Source organism: Crinia signifera, chromosome 1 (genome assembly GCF_055691185.1).
Source record: "Crinia signifera chromosome 1, ASM5569118v1, whole genome shotgun sequence".
NCBI lineage: Eukaryota > Metazoa > Chordata > Amphibia > Anura > Myobatrachidae > Crinia > Crinia signifera.
Window position 1 is genome coordinate 129,970,617 of NC_139217.1, and position 20,679 is coordinate 129,991,295.

Below are 20,679 nucleotides of genomic sequence, written 5' to 3' on the forward strand. Positions count from 1 at the left end.
TACGATGCCATACGATGGGAGCCGTGATACTCCACAAGTACCGCTAAATGTATTTAAGGGCTTTTGTAGCAGTGTTCGTGAAACATTGCTCCAAACCCTTTAATTACGATTTATTTTTGTAAGAAATCACATTTTACATACTTATAATGGGAAATGCGATCTGGCCAAATGTACCCCCCCAAAAATAAAATATAAAAAAACAAACAAAAAAACACCTGCAGTGCACTCTTCGATCACTATTGATCATCAGGCACAAGGTCGACAAGCAAACTGTTAACATGTCAATGGACTTATTAATGCTTTACAATCCACATGGACTACACTGTGGAATGGCGAAGTGTGCCAAGCAAAGTAATGCACAATGACCGAAGCACAGTATGGGATACACTAACTGTGGATCTGACAGATATTGACACTAAATATGTGAAAAGCTCATGTCCACCTACCCAGGGTCTGGTGACCGGTGCTCCGGAGATCCCTGCTGCTTCTGTGACCCCTGGCGCAGTAAAGTGAGGCTACAGAGCAGCACACACACACACACACACTTTACAGCACCAGAGGTCACAGAAGCAGGGAGCCCCGATGACCGGCACCACTTCAGGCTCTCTGATCACCCTTTTTATTTTTCCAGTGATCACACTGGCCTGGATTGTGGCAAATCGGCCCCAAGGTACAAAAAAAAAGCCAAAGCAATGTAGGTTTCAGCAGAGTACATTATCATGGCACTTCAGTCACTGGTGGGGTGAATAAAACACACAAGTGCAAGCTTTAAATATATTTATTTTCATAGACTGCGTGGTAACAAGTGATATGGGGCTTTGCTCTGTATCAAATATTGTTCAGGATGAGATTTTACAAGAATATAAATGACAGTCATTATTTGCTACATTCATTCATATGAAATACACAGACCGTAAAACAATCAAGGGTCAAAAATCCTCCTGGAAGTAAGCTGGGTATACACTAGACGACATTGCAAAGTATGCGCGATCATCAACTATTTACCGTGAACTCCCTGGCCAATGATATATTGCATATACTGTAAAGTAAACAATGTTCCAAACAACTACATCCAGGAGTATAGCATTGGTGATAGAAGTCAAGATGTTACTACATGTACAGACAGGGTACATTAATGATATAGGGCCAGATGCACTAAGCTTCAAAAGTGATAAAACGGTGATAAATCACCAGCCAATCACGTTTCCTGCAACCACATTTGAAAAATAACAGGTTGGAGCTGATTGGCTGGCTGTTTATTACTCTCCATTTTATAACTTATGAAGCTTAGTGCATCTGGCCCATAGTGCAAACACACTAGACTAGAATAGTTTGTCAAAATCTTCTAATGAGTACCCAGCTTTAGCCATGTTTTTGTAGACCAATAGCAAGAAGTCCTGCTATTAGCTGGATAATTGATGGTACATCCTATTTTATGTAGGTGCATAGCATCCAAGAGGTCAAATATGTACTGAAAAAATAGTAACCATTCCTATACACAGAAATAGCAACATACATTAGTTCAAATGACATAATACAAAGTAAAAAGAAAAAAACATTTGAGCACACATTTTTATCATCCGTCCTGCTGTAGCGCTTGAATTTGTGCAAAATTAAACTCAGTTATCTAGGATGACCATTTATTTTTGGTTCTTTCACAAAAAAAAAAAAAAAAAAAAAAAATTTATAACCCTAAACCTACAGAATACCATATACACAAAATACTAATTGCATTAGACCCAGGGCTGGTACAAACTCTCTAACTGGCAGACGCCTTTATATTGCACTTCAGAAAATTTGCATTGTACATTGGTTTGCGTGCCACCTTACAGGTATCTAAAATTAAACAAAAATAAATAAATATACCTGAAATTACTGCTCCCCCCTAGCCACTAACATACTTGCTTCAAGTAGAAAAATAAATATTTTAGGAAGAAAAGTGACAATTATTAAAACATCTGCAAATCTGAAATTAAAAATGACAAAAAAGGCATTTTGTTTTGAAAGATGCTGCAAATCGCAGTGGAAAAAAACACATAAAACCAAAGTTCATACATAAAATATAATATATATATAACTTAATATCAGATACAGAGTTCTGCCTCATTTTTACAATGTAAATGGTGTACAATCTCCAGTAGGGGAGTGCTAGAAGACGTTACAGACCGCTTATCCATGCTTTCTAACAATGCAGATTTAATAGTTGTTGTTTTTTAAATAAATAATGAGGTTTGTGATCAGTGTACCATATACAGACAAGAGCACTTGCATATTTAGCTTTTTCCTTAAATAACTTCACAAAGCTACAAGTCACAGTGATGAATGTGGAGAACAACACCTATAATAACCGGTCAGGGTCCATTTTGAAACTGAAGTTGCAGACCAGTGACAGGTGATCTGAAGGGTAATTGAAAGAAGGAAGCCTGTCTGGCCCAATTTGTTCTTCAGTAAGAAGGCTCAAAGCAGAATTTACCTTTAGGGCATGCTGGGAATACCATATGTAATCCAAGGTGTTGCAAGATTCCCCTGTTGGGCGAATCTTCCACGTTGTATATGGAGGTTCGGTCTCTCCATCTTCACTAAGTATCTTGTAAGCACTATTGAGATTCAGGCTAGAGGAGGCAAAACGCTTGTATACTTCCTCGGTGGGCTCTGCATTGAAGTCACCACAAATGACCAAAGGGATCTTGGCACCTTGTGTTATAGACTCAAGATTCCGCAGAAGGTCTGTACCTTGGGCAAGCCTGAACCTTTCCCATCCGGTGCGGGCTTTCAGGTGGGTGACAACAAAGCACACTAACCTCCCAGTCTCGTTACATTGCAGAATCTCTGCTATGGCCACCTGGTTGGTTTTGAGAGTCCGGGCTGACAGCCTCAGTTTGACACTGCTGACCAGCTGAAAGCGCTCTTTCAGAAAAAACAAGGCACAGCCATCTGGCCCGTTGTTGTGCTCCACATCAAGGCAGGGGGACCATGGCTTTGCTAGGAAAGTGCATTGATAGCCTAACCTACTAAGGATAGGTTGGAAAGTGTCAAAATAGTGATCCACTTCCTGCAGGCACAACACCTCGGGGCGATAAATTAGGATCTCTTCTAGTAACAAGTACTTCCTTTCTTCCCAATTCAATGCTTCCATTGGACATTTAACAAAGTTGTCCTTGCCTTCTCCAAGAGCTGGAAAGGAAATAAAAAATTACTTTAATGAAATGTACTATAGGCACTAAAACCAGATGCACATTCTGATTGGGTATCCTATTTAATAGGGAGCATGCAATGGTGATCTCTTAAGCTGGGTACACACCTAACGATTTATCTGTTCAATCTATCTGGTAGGAACAAAAATCTGGCAATGTATGGAAGCAAATGAGAAATGAGCATTTGCACCCAAACACTGGAAAACAGACCATACTCATTCATACAAATTGCCTGAAATTTGTTTAATACTTTTAATGCTTTCATTTTACCATTCCAGAAGGCGTAATAGTTTTTACTAGAAATCCAAGACTACAACTAAAAAAAAAAAATAGTGTGTGGTGGTGGTGGGGAAGAGTTGGAGAGGAAAACCAAAGTTTGAAGTTTCTTTAAAGAAACTGCTAAATTAACTAAGTATTGTAGACATCACTGTAAACATTGTATTCTGTTGGGAGCTGTGTCCCAATCCAGGTTATGTACTGAAAGTATACATTTTGCGCTTCCAGTTTCAGTTCATGTTCTGTTTAACATATAAATCTCCATAATGCCATGACAAGTACAGCACCGAGATATCTTACACTGACACAATAAAGTCAATGTTATTTAACATCTCATAGTGATCTTACCCTGAGCCAAGATATTCCACTGCATCACCCGAAAGATGTTTGGGCTGCTGAGATCATTCTCGTGACTGACAAACTCTCTGTGGAGCCGGGCGGGCCGCCCCCGTAGAGCCACTTGGCATTCCTCCAAAAGATCCTTTGGGTCCAATGGTTCCTGCTGTTCATGCTCAGTCTGTTCCAGATACTCCTGATGTTGGGCAATGGCTGCTGTGCTGCTGAGCGTCTTGGCAAGAGCACTGTACAGGCGGCTGGTGCTGTTTCCCATGGAACACCCTATGTGATAGGAAACAAGAACATATTCTCTAGATTAGTCATATGAAAAGGTGTTCATGGAGAGGTGAGAATCATCAAGAACTAAATTCAGAAGCTAAGTTGGCCATTTAGAAACAATTTTGTTTTTTTATAGTGTATTAAAAACCCCAAAGCTGATTGCACTACACAGTGCTAGCTATGCATCATTGGTTAGCACGGACAGTGTAATGGTTAGCATTACTGCCTCACAGAGCTGAGGTCATGGGTCAGATTCCAACCATGGCCCTTATGTACATGTGGTAGGGAATACAAAGTGTACATTAACTTCCACAGGGGCAGGGAAGGATGTGCATATTCAACTATTCTCTGTAAAGTGCTGCGGAATATGTGCGCGCTATATAAGAAACAGTTAATAAATAAATATACAAATAAGTCAGTCAACTAGTATGTTGTGTGTGGGGCTATCAGAAGTAGGTCAGTCTGTAGAAACAGAGATGACTACATAACACAAAAGGGTCTACAAACAGAAGTTTGAATTAGGTTAATAAGGAAAAACAAAAAAACAGTTTGAGAGTCCATGACAATATTCTACAAACACATGAAAATACATTTTCTGGAGTCCAATGTGGACAACCCTGAGGAGAACCATCGGATCTAGCGTTCAGGGTAAAATACAGGTAATGGTCTAAGAATAGTTCCCAAGGATTCATTACAGGATAACATTATTAATAGCTCTCATTTAGCTTGGAGCAAGTCAGTGAAAACTGTCTGAGCAACTGACAGATTGACCTAGTTGTTTCTAAGAAGGTGATCAGCCAATTGTTAAGCCCTGTACACACGGGGTGATTTCTGTTTGCTTGCATGCTGAGTGATGCATGTTAGGGAGATTGCCCTTGTGCTAGATCAACCATACACATGTAGCGATGTGCGTATGGGTGATCATTGCTAACCAGTGTTCTCTGGTTAAAACACTGTCCATCTGACTAGATCTTGGTCACTAGTAGTCAAGATCTAGTCAGGCGATGGTGACCTGCGGGGTCGCTTAAGTGCATACACAATTTCTAAGCGATCTAGACAATCGCTATGTATGTGTGGTTCTACATAGTTGATATGATAGGATGATCTAAGTACAGATGGAAATAGGTGTGCAATCAAAACAGATGTAATAGCCAAATGGCCATAATAAAAATGTAACATTTTGAAACATATAATGTCAGATAAGAACCAAAACTATCTTCCCCATTATCGGCAGTTTTAGGTCTAGACAATTTTTAGCTATAACTGATAAAATGCAAGTCATGGGAGAATGGTACCGTGTACAGAAGTACGGTCTCTTCAATATGAGCAATATGCCACCTTACCATATAGATACTATTTGCTGTGTACTTGCTACAAATAGTCATTTTATATGGAAGCACGGATGGTGTAATGGTTAGCATTACTGCCTCACAGAACCAAGGTCATAGGATCAATTCCCACCATGGCCCTAACTGTGCAGCGTTTGTATATTCTCCCCGTACTTGTGTGGGTTTACTACAGTTTCCTCCCACAATCCAATTTAATTGGTTGCTAACAAAATTAACGTGTGTGTGTGTGTGTGTGTGTGTGTGTGTGTGTGTGTGTGTGTGTGTGTGTGTGTGTGTGTGTTAGGGAATATAGACTGTAAGCTCCACTGGGGCAGGGGCTGATGTGAATGTTCAAATATTCTCTGTAAAGTGCTGCGGAATATGTGCACGCTATATATAAGAAACGGTGAATAAATACTGAAAACCAGTCCCCCCTTAAAAACTTATAGTGCTTCCTTTTCTATCCACACGCTCCATAAGGAAAATGGAAAAAAAAATACATACACAACCTCAGCGCGTGTGAACATATCCTATTTAAGATGTTGATATGATAAAATGTGTTGTGCAGGGAGCCCAAGTACACCTGAGAGCAACATCATATTCAAAAAATGCCTAAATGTATAACAAAAAACCTTTAGTGAGGACGTATCCTACCTTGGTGAGATAGACCATGGTATCCCATTTGCATGTTTGCCATGGTAACCGCAAAATGTATATCCATGTATATTCATGCCTGAATTTCTAGTGCAATGATCGGTCTGCTCCACTGCAAGCAAGACTTATATCTCCTTGCCTACTAAGTCTGTCTAGACCAATTGATGGATAAAAGGTAGATAAACACTTTAGACCCTAAGCCATGTCTGACATGTAAGGGCATAGGTTCCAAAGACATTACTGTAACGGTGTGTAACGGACAGAGGGACCAGCATTTCTGCAAAACATTAACATAATACATATACATATATACCTGGAGGATGAATACCAAGTTGCTTGTTTGACTATGCTAATCTGCTGTATATATTCCTGATGACGGTCTATACTAGACCGAAATGACACGTTACGTCGGATGTACAATTGACTCTTCAATAAAATGCTGCTGAGTTACTAAGACCTTGGTGAGTGCCCATTTCACTCACACACACTCACACACACACACACACACACACACACACACACACACACACACACACACACACACCCCTTTTACATAAAAAGTCTGTTTTTCTGATTGAGATTAACACGGAGACCACTGAATCAATTGTGATGTGGTTTTCACCATTGTGTAGTTCATTTTTACAGTCAGGTTTTTAAGTATCATCACCATCAGTCATCATGGGACTGGGCAGAAATGACATAAAAGGCGTTTTAAAAGGACAGAAATCCCACAAACATAATTGGACACACTACATCACATGATTTAGCATTTCCCCTCAAATGATTGCACACCTGCACTACTTCCAACTGTCTCCAAAACCCCATCACAGAGCCACAGCTGCATCACTCCACAACTGTACACACTAGCATCATTCAGAGACACTACACACAAAAAAGAAGCATCTTCCCGACTCCCAGACCCACCCTGCTGACAGGTCTAAGCCTGATCAGATGTTGCAGCAAATCACAATCTGTGGAAAATTAGTTAGAAGACAACTATATGTCCGGTACGGGCAGTTGGCACGTAGCAGTTGTGTACTATATGCGTAATCCGTTCAGATCATGTACAAGAAAATTTTTTTTTTATATATATATATATATGGACACACCGTTCAATGAGGGCACCTGAGCATTTGGTTCAAGCTGAACATTGGGAGTGCCGGATACCGCAACTATCTATATATATATATATATATATATATATATATATATATATCTATATAATAAGTTGAAGAATCTGTGTGCGTGTGTGTGTGTGTGCGTGTCCGGCGCATTGCGGACACACCGTGGCACTCAGAGACACCAAATTCAGCAACAAGATACCTCTGGACCCGGTGGTGTGCACCTCGAAGCCGTTTTTGGGAAATTTCACTTAGAAATTTAAAAAACACCAAGTTGTAATTTACCTTCATTGATGTTCTGGGGAAAAGATCGATGATCTGGGAAACCGTTTGCAAAGGAACAACTCCACACCTGATTTCATTGCTGTCATTGAGTATGAATGACACATTCTAACATTATGGTGAAGGCTTTTAACAATTAGGAAATAATTGAGGATATACATAGACCACACAACACACACACATACACATTGTACACACACACAGTACACCACATACGCACACATAGCACACAACACACACATTTATACGTAGAGCACCTCACACACTTACACATTGGACAGATACACACACACACACACACACACACACACACACACACAACACACCACATGCAGTACAATACAAATCCATACACACTACAACACACACCCAAAAACAGTACAACACAAACACACAGAACACACACACTTAAACATTGCCAGGATACGCAAAGCACACTACACACACATATATACGTAGCACAGATCACAAACTTACACATTCGGCAGATACACACAACACTCACAGTACAACACACACCCACATTCACTACAACACACACCCAAAAACAGTACAATACACAAAACACACACTTAAACATTGCACAGATACACACAGCACACTACACACACACAGATTTATACATAGCACACCTTACGCACTTACACATAGGGCAGATACACACAACACACACACATAACATACCTCTAACAGCACAACACACACACATTCACCACACACACCCAAAAAACAGTATGACACACACTTAAACATTGTACAGATACACAAAGACACAACAAACACATACTGTATACACGTAGCACACCTCACACACTTACGCATTGGACAGATACATACAATACAACACACACTACAACACACACACAAAAACAGTACAACACACACAAGCACACAGAACACATAAAAAATAATTTGCTGTTTATTTAACCGTCTGTACCGGCAAATAAAAACTGTACCTAATGTACCGTTTCTACTTTGTTCCCCATATCCGTCTCTCCAGTCCTCCAGCCTGTCACTGCGCTCCCCGGCCAGTTGCACTGAGAAATCTTTGTCCTGGCCAATGCACCCATTGATCAATACAAAGTGGGTACACTGCACTAACCCTGTTAGTCAGTTGGATATCAGGCACAGCTCTGCCTTAAGGGTTTCTCAGACTCTTTTGGTTCATAGATAATGTTTGGTCGATGGGCATGAGCGCTGCATGCATTTGTTTGAATGTTATGAGTGTAAGAAGTTGAAGAATAAGACTGAGATGAAGATTTGTCACGTTATAGTGTACAATTTACTCAATAAATCGTGAAAAAAATATGTGTACATAGAAATACAGTACAATCAAGAAATGAAAGTAGGATTAAAAAATTAATTCTGATTCAAACTGATAATTATTTGGATGGTAGTGGGTTGCGAAACAAATCTATAGGTGGAGGGGGTATGGAGATTGTGGGCATAATTGGTGTTTGGTACACCTACAGGGGGTCCCCAGTTGATGAGAAATTCTCACTACAGTGTCACCGTAGGGGGATTTCCAATTGGGGTTCAGGTGGTCTTTTAGGGACCCCTTTACGATCCCGTTGGTCTCTTCTCCTGGAGCCTACAGTCGCCCTCAGTGATTGACTATCATTAAGGGAGACTGTAAGCTCAAGGAGAAAAGACCTACAGGATTGTAAAGGGTCCCAAAAGACCACCTGGACCCCAATTGGGAATCCCCCTATGGTGACACTGTGACCGTGACACTGTAGTGAAAATCCCATCAATTGAGGGCCCCCTGTAGGTGTAACAAACACCAATTATGCCCACAATATCCATACCCTCACCTATAGATTTGTTTCACAACCCAACCCATCCAAACAATTATCAGTTTGAATCAGAACTTATTTTTGAATCCTACTTTCATTTCTTGATTGTACTTCTATGTACACTTACATTTTTTTCACGATTTATTGAGTAAATTGTACACTTTGTAACATGGCAATTCTTTTTCTCAGTCTTATTCTTCAACTTCTTAAACTCCAAACCTTATCAATGCATCCATTGATGATTGTGATGGCTGGATCAGTGGATTGGCCCGGTGGGTGTAGGGAAGAATTTTGCCCATTGCACCCATTCCCAGTGGTGCATTACAGTGGTGCGGATAGTGTGCATCGCGTCATGACATCATTTGGCCAGGCCCGCTGACCTGCTCCCACACTCAGGGGCTGCCCCACTGTTTGGTAGAGATGCTCGGTGCATGTGCTTTACAGATCCCCAGACCTCAGAGACTGCTGCAGAGAGGTTCGGTGAGTGGCAGGGAGCAGTGAATTTTTAATTAATTATGGCGCGGTAAGTAACGCCCACCCCGGACCCCACGCACTCAGCGCCTGTAATTACACACCCTAGAAACTGTACCATTGAAAGTATAGAAATTGAGGTGTGGACATGTCCCTTTCTGATTTTGTACCGATTTCTGACCCTCAGAAGGTAGGTGCTAAATCTCAGGAGTGGATGTGGGTGCTAAATCTCAGGAGTGGATGTGGAATTCATCAACAAATACAAGTTTTCAACTCAGGAGCGTTGTGTTTCAAACAACAACACCACACCTGATTTCATTGCCATCATTGAGTATCAATGCAAACACATTCTAACATTATGGTGGAATCTATAACAAATTACAATCTTAGGTCTTTGTCACAGCATACTGTAAGATGACATTTTTCAGCAATTTTGGAAATAAAGAAACCCCAAGGTTTTCCCGGGCAACGCCGGGCGGGTCAGCTAGTATATATATATATATATAGCAGGACAAGGAAGATATAGCACTCCAGGCGACTTGATGAAGGAAATACTCACAGACCAGTTAAGGTTCACAACGTTTCAATGCCCGTTTATTAGTGGCATTTTCGTCAGGTATAAAAAAGAATACAAAACAGTCTTACCTTTAAACACCCAAGTGAGCACACTGGGAGGCTGGGGGAGGGGCGGAAGCCTCCGCCCTGCCTGCTGGCACATATGAATGACATCACAAAACATAATCAGAGTGCACCCGTCACCATGGTTACAGGAGTATACAAACAGCGTCACAAGAACAACAAAACAAAGCAGCATGATCTGTGAAAAAAAAACAATAATGAAAATCAGCGCTAGGCTTAATCAAATATACATCACATCTATTGCATTCAAGGCACTTAATGCCTAGGAGGCACAGACTGTTTGCAATCAAGAATACTAATAACTGATTAGCTACATGCTAACAGAGCATATTATAAAAAGGATCCCAAACCCAGATGTTCGTTAAGACCCCTAGGTGCAACTGTGCCCAGGCGAAAGATCCACCTGGTTTCAAGCTGAATCAGTTTCTTAGACCGATCTCCCCCTCGTATAGAGGCAGGGAGGTGGTCAATCATGCGGTATCTTAGAGTACTTGCATTAGACCGTAACACACTCATCAACCAAGTTGCCATTAAGAAAGACAAAGGGGAAATGATCCCATGGGTATGCCAGTATAATCCATCTAGTGAAAATATTAATAATATCTCTAAAAAACTATGGCCTATTATCCAAGGGGATAAAGACCTTAAACTGGCTGATACCAGGCTTCTTGCTTGTTACACTAGGGGGCGCAATCTTAGAGATATCTTGGTGAGAGCAGATATCTCTGACCTTGCAACCCCTACAGACATATATGCCAATACCCGGAAGGGGTGTATCAGATGTACGTGTGTTACGTGCCAATTTATGATCCCGGGGGATACATTCTCCCATCCACTATCTGGGAAAACTATGTATATTACCCACCGCCTCAATTGTTCCTCCAGGTATGTTATATATCAGATCCTCTGTCCCTGTGGACTGTCATACATTGGCAAAACTGAATGCCAATTCAAAGAGCGTATGACAGCCCACAGATCAGCAATTAGAAATGCCATTATTAAGGGACATAGCGATCAACCGGTCGCACGCCATTTTTGCAGCCACCCTCACCCCCTTTCATCTCTAAGATACCGCATGATTGACCACCTCCCTGCCTCTATACGAGGGGGAGATCGGTCTAAGAAACTGATTCAGCTTGAAACCAGGTGGATCTTTCGCCTGGGCACAGTTGCACCTAGGGGTCTTAACGAACATCTGGGTTTGGGATCCTTTTTATAATATGCTCTGTTAGCATGTAGCTAATCAGTTATTAGTATTCTTGATTGCAAACAGTCTGTGCCTCCTAGGCATTAAGTGCCTTGAATGCAATAGATGTGATGTATATTTGATTAAGCCTAGCGCTGATTTTCATTATTGTTTTTTTTCACAGATCATGCTGCTTTGTTTTGTTGTTCTTGTGACGCTGTTTGTATACTCCTGTAACCATGGTGACGGGTGCACTCTGATTATGTTTTGTGATGTCATTCATATGTGCCAGCAGGCAGGGCGGAGGCTTCCGCCCCTCCCCCAGCCTCCCAGTGTGCTCACTTGGGTGTTTAAAGGTAAGACTGTTTTGTATTCTTTTTTATACCTGACGAAAATGCCACTAATAAACGGGCATTGAAACGTTGTGAACCTTAACTGGTCTGTGAGTATTTCCTTCATCAAGTCGCCTGGAGTGCTATATCTTCCTTGTCCTGCTGTCTGTTATGCTATATGGGCACCCGGCGCTGATTTACTTATATGGAGAGCCGGATCCTGCTGCAATTATATATATATATACACACACACACACACATTTTTTTGGGGGGGTTTGGGAAAGTATAAATTAAACACATACATTTACTTATGATCAACCTCTTGCTTACAGTATTTCACCATATACAGTATATAGAAAAGCACAACCCAGTATAATTACTCGAACACAGGGCCAGATTCAGAGATGTAAGCTATGCCAATATTAAAATTAATCTCCAATGTTTCATTAAAGGTACATGTGCAGGAGCCATATTACACATCTGCAGGTCCTGTGATGTCGGTTACAGTGCCCCCAAAACAGTGGCGTAAGTTTGTCACAGTTGCCCGGAGGCAAGATATATATTGGTGCTCCCCCCCCCCCCCACCTTATATAATACGATAGTGTATGTGTCTGTTCTGAAATATATGTGTTTTACACACACACACACACACACACACACACACACACACACACACACATATATATTGAGAGAGAGAGAGAGAGAGAGAAAGAACACATATTTCAGAAGTCAGTTACAGAAGGGATATTAATGGCTTTCAATTAAATGATTTATTAGTTTTTGAAACTAGCAGGGGAGGAGAGGTGCCCCCTTGGGAGCAGAAGCCCGGCGGCAGATGACTCCATTGCCTCCCAGAGTTCTGCCCCTGCCCCAAAAGCCACAGCTTCTGGAGTTTGGGGGCAGCGATGTGGAGGGTTCCAGGAAATAGGGGCATGCCTGGCATGTACACAGCAAAATTCACTAGCTCCAGCAGCACAATTTCCATGGACTTCCAGATAAATCTGATGTTTACCCAGATGTCCGATTTTCGGGTAGAGAATTTGATGCTACATCTTTCGCTGCAGTTATCCAATTACAGAAGCTGGCAATGGATGTCTTAACGAAATACACCTCCTGCGGCTTTCACATATTTTAGGCACAGCTGCTGCGTGGCGTGGCTAACTTATATAAATGGATCAGGCCTAAAATGTGAACATTAAAAGCATTAGGATTTAAGTGAACCAGTAATGCTCCTTATTTCCTGTAACATGCTCCCAATTAGTACCGAGAATACAATATAGTCTGACGTGTTCCAGGAAGCTGTACCGGTTACACTAATAAAAACAGAATGAAAAAAAAAACCAAATCACTAGTCTGAAAGATTGTTTTAAAAGAACAGAACTTGTTCTTTATAGAGGAAACAGAAAAAAAAGCATGCAAGTCACTTATTCTCATTGAGGGGTAGATTTATTAAGCTTGGTGAAGTGATAAAATGTCTGATCACCAATAGCTCCTAACTGTCATTTTTCCAACCAAACCTGTAACTTCACAATTAGGAGCCGATTGTCCGGTGATTTAAAAAAAAAAAAAAAAAAAAACGACCCTTTAACACTTCACCGTACTTAATAAATCTACCCCTGAGTAACACAAAAGTATTGTAGACAAATGTTGTAAAGCATAGTAACATAGATAGTAATTAAGGCTGAAAACAGATGTTAGTTCATCGAGTTCAACCTATCTAACTTGTAACTACTGACTTGACCAAGTCATATCTATAGGATTCCCTTAGTGGCCAAAAATGTATCCAGTTTTGATTTAAATTCATTAACAGTGGTTGCTGTAACCACCCCCACCGGCAATGAGTTCCAGAATTTTTACTGCTCTAATGGTGAAGCATCACAGGATACAATAAATATCAGAATTAACTTTTAGTTAGCCCTTATGTTGACCGTGATTCAAGCGTTCAAAACAAGTGTCAGCTCTGCCATTACCTTACATATTCAATCAATGCAAGGTAGCAAAAGAAAGTAATCTCTATTTTTTATTTTGTTACTTCCATTAAAAGTAAAAAAAAAAATTATCTATCTATATATCTATATCTATATCTATATATTGACTGAACGTATGCAGCCACTGAAGAAATCATAAATAAAACCACAACCCTGAAGCAAGGCACACATTGCATTATCTAATTACATATAGATAGCTGCAGTCAGGCAAAGTATGAGAGAAGCGGAAGAATCTAACTATTGTACCTTGTTAGACACAGCAAAGAGGTCGGGTTGCATAAGATTACTTTGTTTGTGTTACCAGTGCCAAGACAGAGAGCTGCTACTTGAATCCGCTCTGCTTGACCTTGCTGACTTTGGGCAGGGGAGTAAAGACAAGCCTTTGCATTACACAGGGGGATATCAGAGACTGTGTAGGTTTAGTTCTCTAGACAAACAAATGCTTTCCTATTCCATAACGTGTAGGGTTCTGAAGGGGGAAAACACTAGGCAACATTTATCCCTGACCTCCAACACAAAATGCCCAGAGAGAGACCGATCACCTGAGGTGCCAAAATGTCAAAAACTAAGCAGACTCAGAAGAAAATGCTGGCTTACTTACTGTAGAAAAGCGGTCAATTTTTACCAACCCAGGAAACGCTGCTAGTACTGAACAGGGACATACATGACATTTAGACTTCATGGTCACATGGGTGGCATTAGCTGGGAAAAAAGGGATACTGGCATCTAGTGGACGTAAATGGAAACTACAAGAACATCCGTTGTAAAAAAAAAAAAAAAAAATATATACACACATATATTATATACACACATACATACATATATACACATTTTAACCAACCAAGGGAACGGGGATCATATTTTCCTTTTAGGGATATTAAGAAAGGACTTTCACCTACATATAGTGGCCCGTATTCAATGCGGCCGGCGAGGGGATTAAATAGCGGGGATCGCAGAAAACCAGCGATCCTTGCTATTTAACACCCTCGCCGGCCACTCACCCTATTCAACTATCTGGGGGAATCTGTCACAGGATAGCGAGGATTCCCCCAAACACAGAGTCTCGCTGCTTCAATGGCCACATACGCCGATTCCCCCTCGCTCCAAAAAATGGGGGGTATGGGAGTTGAATACTGACCGGGCAGGCAGCACTGTTCACTATCACCGCTCGCCCCCAGCATTCAATACACCCCATTGTATGTGGACATTTTAGGGGGGTAGTCAATGAAGTTCGATTTTCTATTAAGTATTTAATTGCAGACATTTTTAAGACATGTTTCACTGATGCAGTTACTTTTTTGTTTCCAACAAAAATATGTGGATCGGCAATTTGTGTCAATTGGTAGATTTCGTCACACGGACTTTCATCTAAGGCCCCCACACACTAAATTGATTTGGGCCGATTTCACCAGTTCAGAAATAGGCTCAAATCGGGTCAGTGTGATGTCCGCTCAGGTCCGAGGTGTGGTCCTGTGCGCATCAAACCGGAGTTGGAGGAGAACTGGGCGGGGAACAGGGGTCGCATGTGAGCCATCTCAAGTAAAGGTCCACGTGTTTTTTGAGAATGACAGATATTTTTTTTGGCAAAAAAGAAAATCAGAACTTTAATTGAATAGGATGAATGTAAATTTGAACTTAAAATGGCAAACGTGACATTTGATTGACGAACAAAAGATCCAGCACTTAATTTAATACCTCCCTTGTTTTTTGTTTTTGCCTGTAGCAAGGTGCGAGAAGAAACGGGCACTTGTCATTTTGGGTGTCCAATGGGAGTTTAGATGCCCAAAGCAGGACTTTAGATGGGATTAGCAGTTTTACACAGCTAACCCCTGTGTGTGTGCAGGATATGCACTACATGCACGGGCACCCAACACACAATTCAATTGTGACAATTGTTTGGGAAAAAACAACCGCCCAAAACAATTGAACATTTGTGGGCTCATCTAACATGAAGGATTTGCAGGTCACTAGGAACTAGAGCCTGGCTCCTAGTAATCTGGGCCCTGTCTTCATGACTATTGGTGTAAATACAAATGTTGTGTCGGTAGATTAAAGCAAAGACCCATTCTAGAAACTGTATCAAAGTATAATGGCTAATATATTTGTGAACATGACACCGGTCACAGCTTGGTGAACTCAGGCAATCCACAATAAATGGTATATATTGTTAGGTTGAAACTATTAAGGTCGACATACACTGGGTCGACCACTGAAGGCTGACAGGCCTTAGAATATTGGCTGTGTACAACAAATTCACTATAAAGCATGGTGTACATTTAAATGAAAAATAAGCCAGTATTTTATGGGGCCAATGCATCTAGGCTGTATCGAGATAAATCCCCATTCTGCAACATTGCGGGTCGGTGGTCTGGAGAAGCCCAACAGATTATTAGACTTCACTGAAGGGAACAATGCAGTCACCTTGTACATAAAGAGACAATGCATTCCTTCCCTGCCACAATCACACCAGTTCTATAGGGTAACATCATTCCTCAAAAAGGTCTAATTACCTACCGACTTGGGAGACATTACAATGAGCACTAGTACAGGTCAGATGTAACTGGATTTGTCCACAATATGCATCAAAGTCTTCTAAATAGACACATTTTCAGTCTTCACTAACTAAAGTGAACAAGCGCCACAGTAATATCATTTGTGAGCAATCTGCAAAATATCCGCTAAAAATGCCAGCATCACTCACAGCGACTGTTCTTTTAGTATAAATAGATACAAATACAGCCAAGTTGTGCAGTTTGCACACAGGTACTATAGATCTTTACATTGTATCTTCCAGTTACGAGATTGCCAAACAGTTGCTGTGAGTTGCGCGCCCGAGCTTGGCCAACATTCGGCACAACCGCCAAACTTGGACTTCATTACATTACGCCCCAAATATCATAAGGAAAGTTTGGATGAAAACATATGTAGAGTTAATACGGACAAGAAGAGTTAAAGGGGCAGGTCAAGTTTTTTAATGCCTATATTAAAAATATATGCACTACTCTACATCGTGCAAGGAAGGATCTCATTTAATTATTTTAGATCCTGTGAACAAATCTATTACTCAATGTTCTCCCAAGATCTAATAGCATTTACCATTAGCTGTTCTAAACCAACCTGTCCCATGCTCAGGCATGAAGGCTTAACCTGAGCAAACTAAAATGGGTGCGGCAAAAAAAGTCCTGTTTGAGGAAACTAGCAGGGGTAGCAAGCTGAAGTGATGTTAGCACGCCCACCAGCAGAAACAATGGAATACTGTCTGTCAGATGAGCATTAGTGTTGGGTGGGGGGAAACAACTGAATACTGCCCTATATGATATGCCTTATTTATATATACATATGTTGATGGTTCTATGGAGTACAACAGGGATGGGGTACCTTTTTTGTGCCAAGGGTCATTTGTATGGGGGAAAAAAGTCCTTCGGGGGCCATATGTAAAAATAAAAATTCAATTGTCCTGCTGCAGCTGTCCCACACTCTGGCGGCTGCCGCTTAATAGGTCTGACAGTCTCCGGCTGCTGTTGATTAAGAGGAATCTCGCGAGAACTACCAACCTCTCACGAGAATTCCCCTGTACTTGACTCCTGGCAAAGCCGCCGGGAGTGTGGGCGGGCCACTCAGACTGGCTACAGGGGCCGCATATGGCCCCCGGGCCTTAGGTTCCCCACCCCTGGAGTACAACATAGACTTACAGGAACTTATAAGTAAAAGTTTACATTTTTTTTTTTATTTCAGTTGCATATTTACAGCACATTTCTGATCTACCTTTTCCTTTTAAGTGTCACTAGTTGAGTTAGAGGGGTGTAACTTATTCACAAGGTTCTGCAGTAGCCTATGGGGTGTATTCAATGATATTTGCGAGCTGTGACCGCGAGCAGTGTTTAACCCCCTCGCTGGACGCATTGAATACGCCCATTATCTTTACATCAGTGTCAAGATATTCTAATGCCACATCCTGGACAAATAAGTCTAAAGCTGGCCATACACTACTGCGACATATTGCAGCAGTATATAGCCATCCGATCACCCGCAGTCCTTTCACGTGTGATGTATCGCATGCGACCCTCTGTTTCCCGTTGTCAGGAGGGGGGTCTGAGATTGAGGTCTTCCTGGTACCACACACTGGACCAGATAGCATGTCAGACACTTCTGATTTCTCTGCCTGATCTGTCGGAAATGGGGGAAATCGGCCCAAATTACTGTGGCGTATGGGGGCCTTAAAGCTGGTCATACATCAGAACTATTTCAGGCTAAAACTCACAATTTTGACAGGTTGTGTGATGTATTGTGTGTATTTTTGGCACACATAGTAAGGTGCTTAGGTACGATGCAATGTCTCTCGGGTCGAGAGGTAGATCTTCAGATCATATGAGCTGCACATATGAACAGTCATGATTAAGTTTTTGCACATGCAATCGGTCGTTGGATGGATGGTACGATCCACATCGTTTGACTGGCATTTTTTCCCAGACACTGATGCATACGATCGATTGTATGCAGCAGCTGTATTGTACGATGCATTGTGGGCACATCAGGTCATAAATGCTCCAAATTGAGAGTCAAGGACTGCCGGGAAGTTCAAATGAAATAGTGACATGGGGCGAGATTCTCTATCACAGAAATGCGGTAAAAACCCTGTTATCGGGTTTTTACCGCATTTCTGTATTCTCTAACCTCCCTCCGCAGTGTCACCGCTGCGGAGGGAATCGCCAGCAAAAGTTGGCGGTTCCCTGCAGAAGCCTATGGGCTTCTTACCGCAGCGGTGTGTGAGGGATCCGTCACGGATCCCTCCCAGCATGCCCTGCGGCCGGCGCGTCAGTCTGCGCATGCGCAGACGGACTCCCGGGTCATAGACCCGGAAGTCCAGCAACGGCACCGCATCGCAAGGGACAGCTCTTACCGCAAGAGCTGTCCCTTGCGTTAATGATGGCATATTTTAGAGAATATGCGTCATTAGAAATGCGATGCCGGGCGAAGAGGGCTGCGGATTTAAGAGAATCCCGCCCATGATGAGGATCATAAGCTGGTCATTCTGATGTATGGCCAGCTTAAAAGAGCTGGGTACACAGCAGAATAATTTAACAATCTCATAACTGGAAGATACAATGTAAAGATATATAGTACCGGTGTCCAAACTGCACGATAAAACACAAACATTATATATAGTCTGTTAGTTTCTCCGAAACACTACCATCTGTTGGCAGCAAGTGAAACTACATCTCTTTCACACATGCACAAACACAGAGGCAATCACAAGGTAGCAGACTAGATTTCAAAGCATTTGCTGTGAGCGGGCTTACTAGTTACAGTATAAATGTTGGCGAACCAAGAAACTGTAGTGTACCTCACCTAAGAAATTTGACTATCCAAACCACAGTATTGATGTGCATATCACTAGCGTTAATGACAAGGGTTTTACTATAACATGTTAGCAGTTCTAAAAAAAAAAAAAAAAACAGATGTAGATGGATATGACCATGTAACAGGATTCTCAGAATGTATCTTATTCTAGGAACATGCTTTTACCCCAGGCACAGGCAAGTGTAGAAGCCTACAGGGGTGCATATACACGGATTATAAGTGTACATTAACTACAGTATGTTTGACATTCATTTAAAGCACCATTAAGAGCAAAAAGCCACACATCAATTGCAGCAGAGGAACGTGCTATTAAACGAGTTTGACACCACAAACCATTAATAGCTCTCAGTCTGCATTGGAATAAATGATTTTCTTATTATGGGCTTTAACGACATCCCGGTCACACACTCCGTGTGCAGCAATGGTGCTGAGGAAAGCCGGCCTGGCCCCTGTCACATAAGCTGGGCTGTATAGGCGGCACATGTGGTGCTGCCGCACAGGACAGGATGTGCTGATATATGCGGCATGTCACACGCACCGTGTACTGACTGACTCACAGCCACTTCCTGAGATAATAGGGACAGTCACCGTGGTGCCGCAGTGTCAGCAGCAGCACCCCCTCCCCCACGTTACATAATATGCTCCTACAGTAACTCCACACACAGCGCGGCCCGGAACGTTCCGGCTAATGGACACATGACCATTAATGGATGAATGAGAGCCCGAACGTTCCATCAGTCCCTCACCTGGTCTGGCTGCGGTCCCCGCTGCTCCGCCGGACGCTGCTGCCGCTGAAGGTGCCGCTGTGCTCTGGCTGGTGACCACTTTGGCCGGTGCCTCCCCGATCCAGCCGGCCAGACTGTGACAGCAGCCGAGGCTGCCCAGCACGGGCGGCGAGAGTGCCCTCCTCCTTGCCGGGGAGTGGTGTGGCTGCTGCCGCAGAGAGGAGGCGCACAGCGCGGGCACGTCTCTCAGCGCCGAGCACAGCCTGCCTGCCGCACTGTGATACATCCCGCGGTGCTCAGCACAGAGGATGTCACTGCTCATCACCCGGCTCACCGCCACCTGCTGCTGCTGTCACCGGCTGCTGCCTGCTACTACTGTGCTGCGCCTGCAGCGCTCCTGCCGCTCTCACTCCTCCCCGCCCTCCGTGACGTGGTGCGCTGTGTTATAACACCGGCTTCTCCGTTCTGCTGTCACCCCACTCATAGGTTACATCACACTGATCCTGCTACGTCACCGCCCGGGACAGCCCACAGTGCGGGAGGGGCGGCAGCAGTGCAGTCCGCTCACTGCGGGCACAGTACCGGATGGGAGAGGGTGCAGGGATACCCTATGTGTCATATACACAGTATGTACACACCATACCGGGGTACAGGAGGCGGACATGCACTCTGGTGGCTGTATTGTACGTCTCTCTCATTTCGCCCCACCCC

General features: G+C 42.6%; 1 protein-coding gene across 1 annotated transcript; it reads right to left on the reverse strand.

The window, feature by feature from the left end:
* Positions 1-762: 762 nt before the first annotated feature.
* NOCT (nocturnin) lies at positions 763-20,467 on the reverse strand. The gene is made up of 3 exons (XM_083173625.1): positions 19,990-20,467; positions 3,819-4,088; positions 763-3,174 (listed from the first exon to the last, which is right to left on the reverse strand). Exons 1-3 carry the CDS (start codon positions 20,288-20,290, stop codon positions 2,339-2,341), a joined length of 1,407 nt encoding a protein of 468 aa, XP_083029751.1. The 5' UTR covers positions 20,291-20,467; the 3' UTR covers positions 763-2,338.
* Positions 20,468-20,679: the final 212 nt, after the last annotated feature.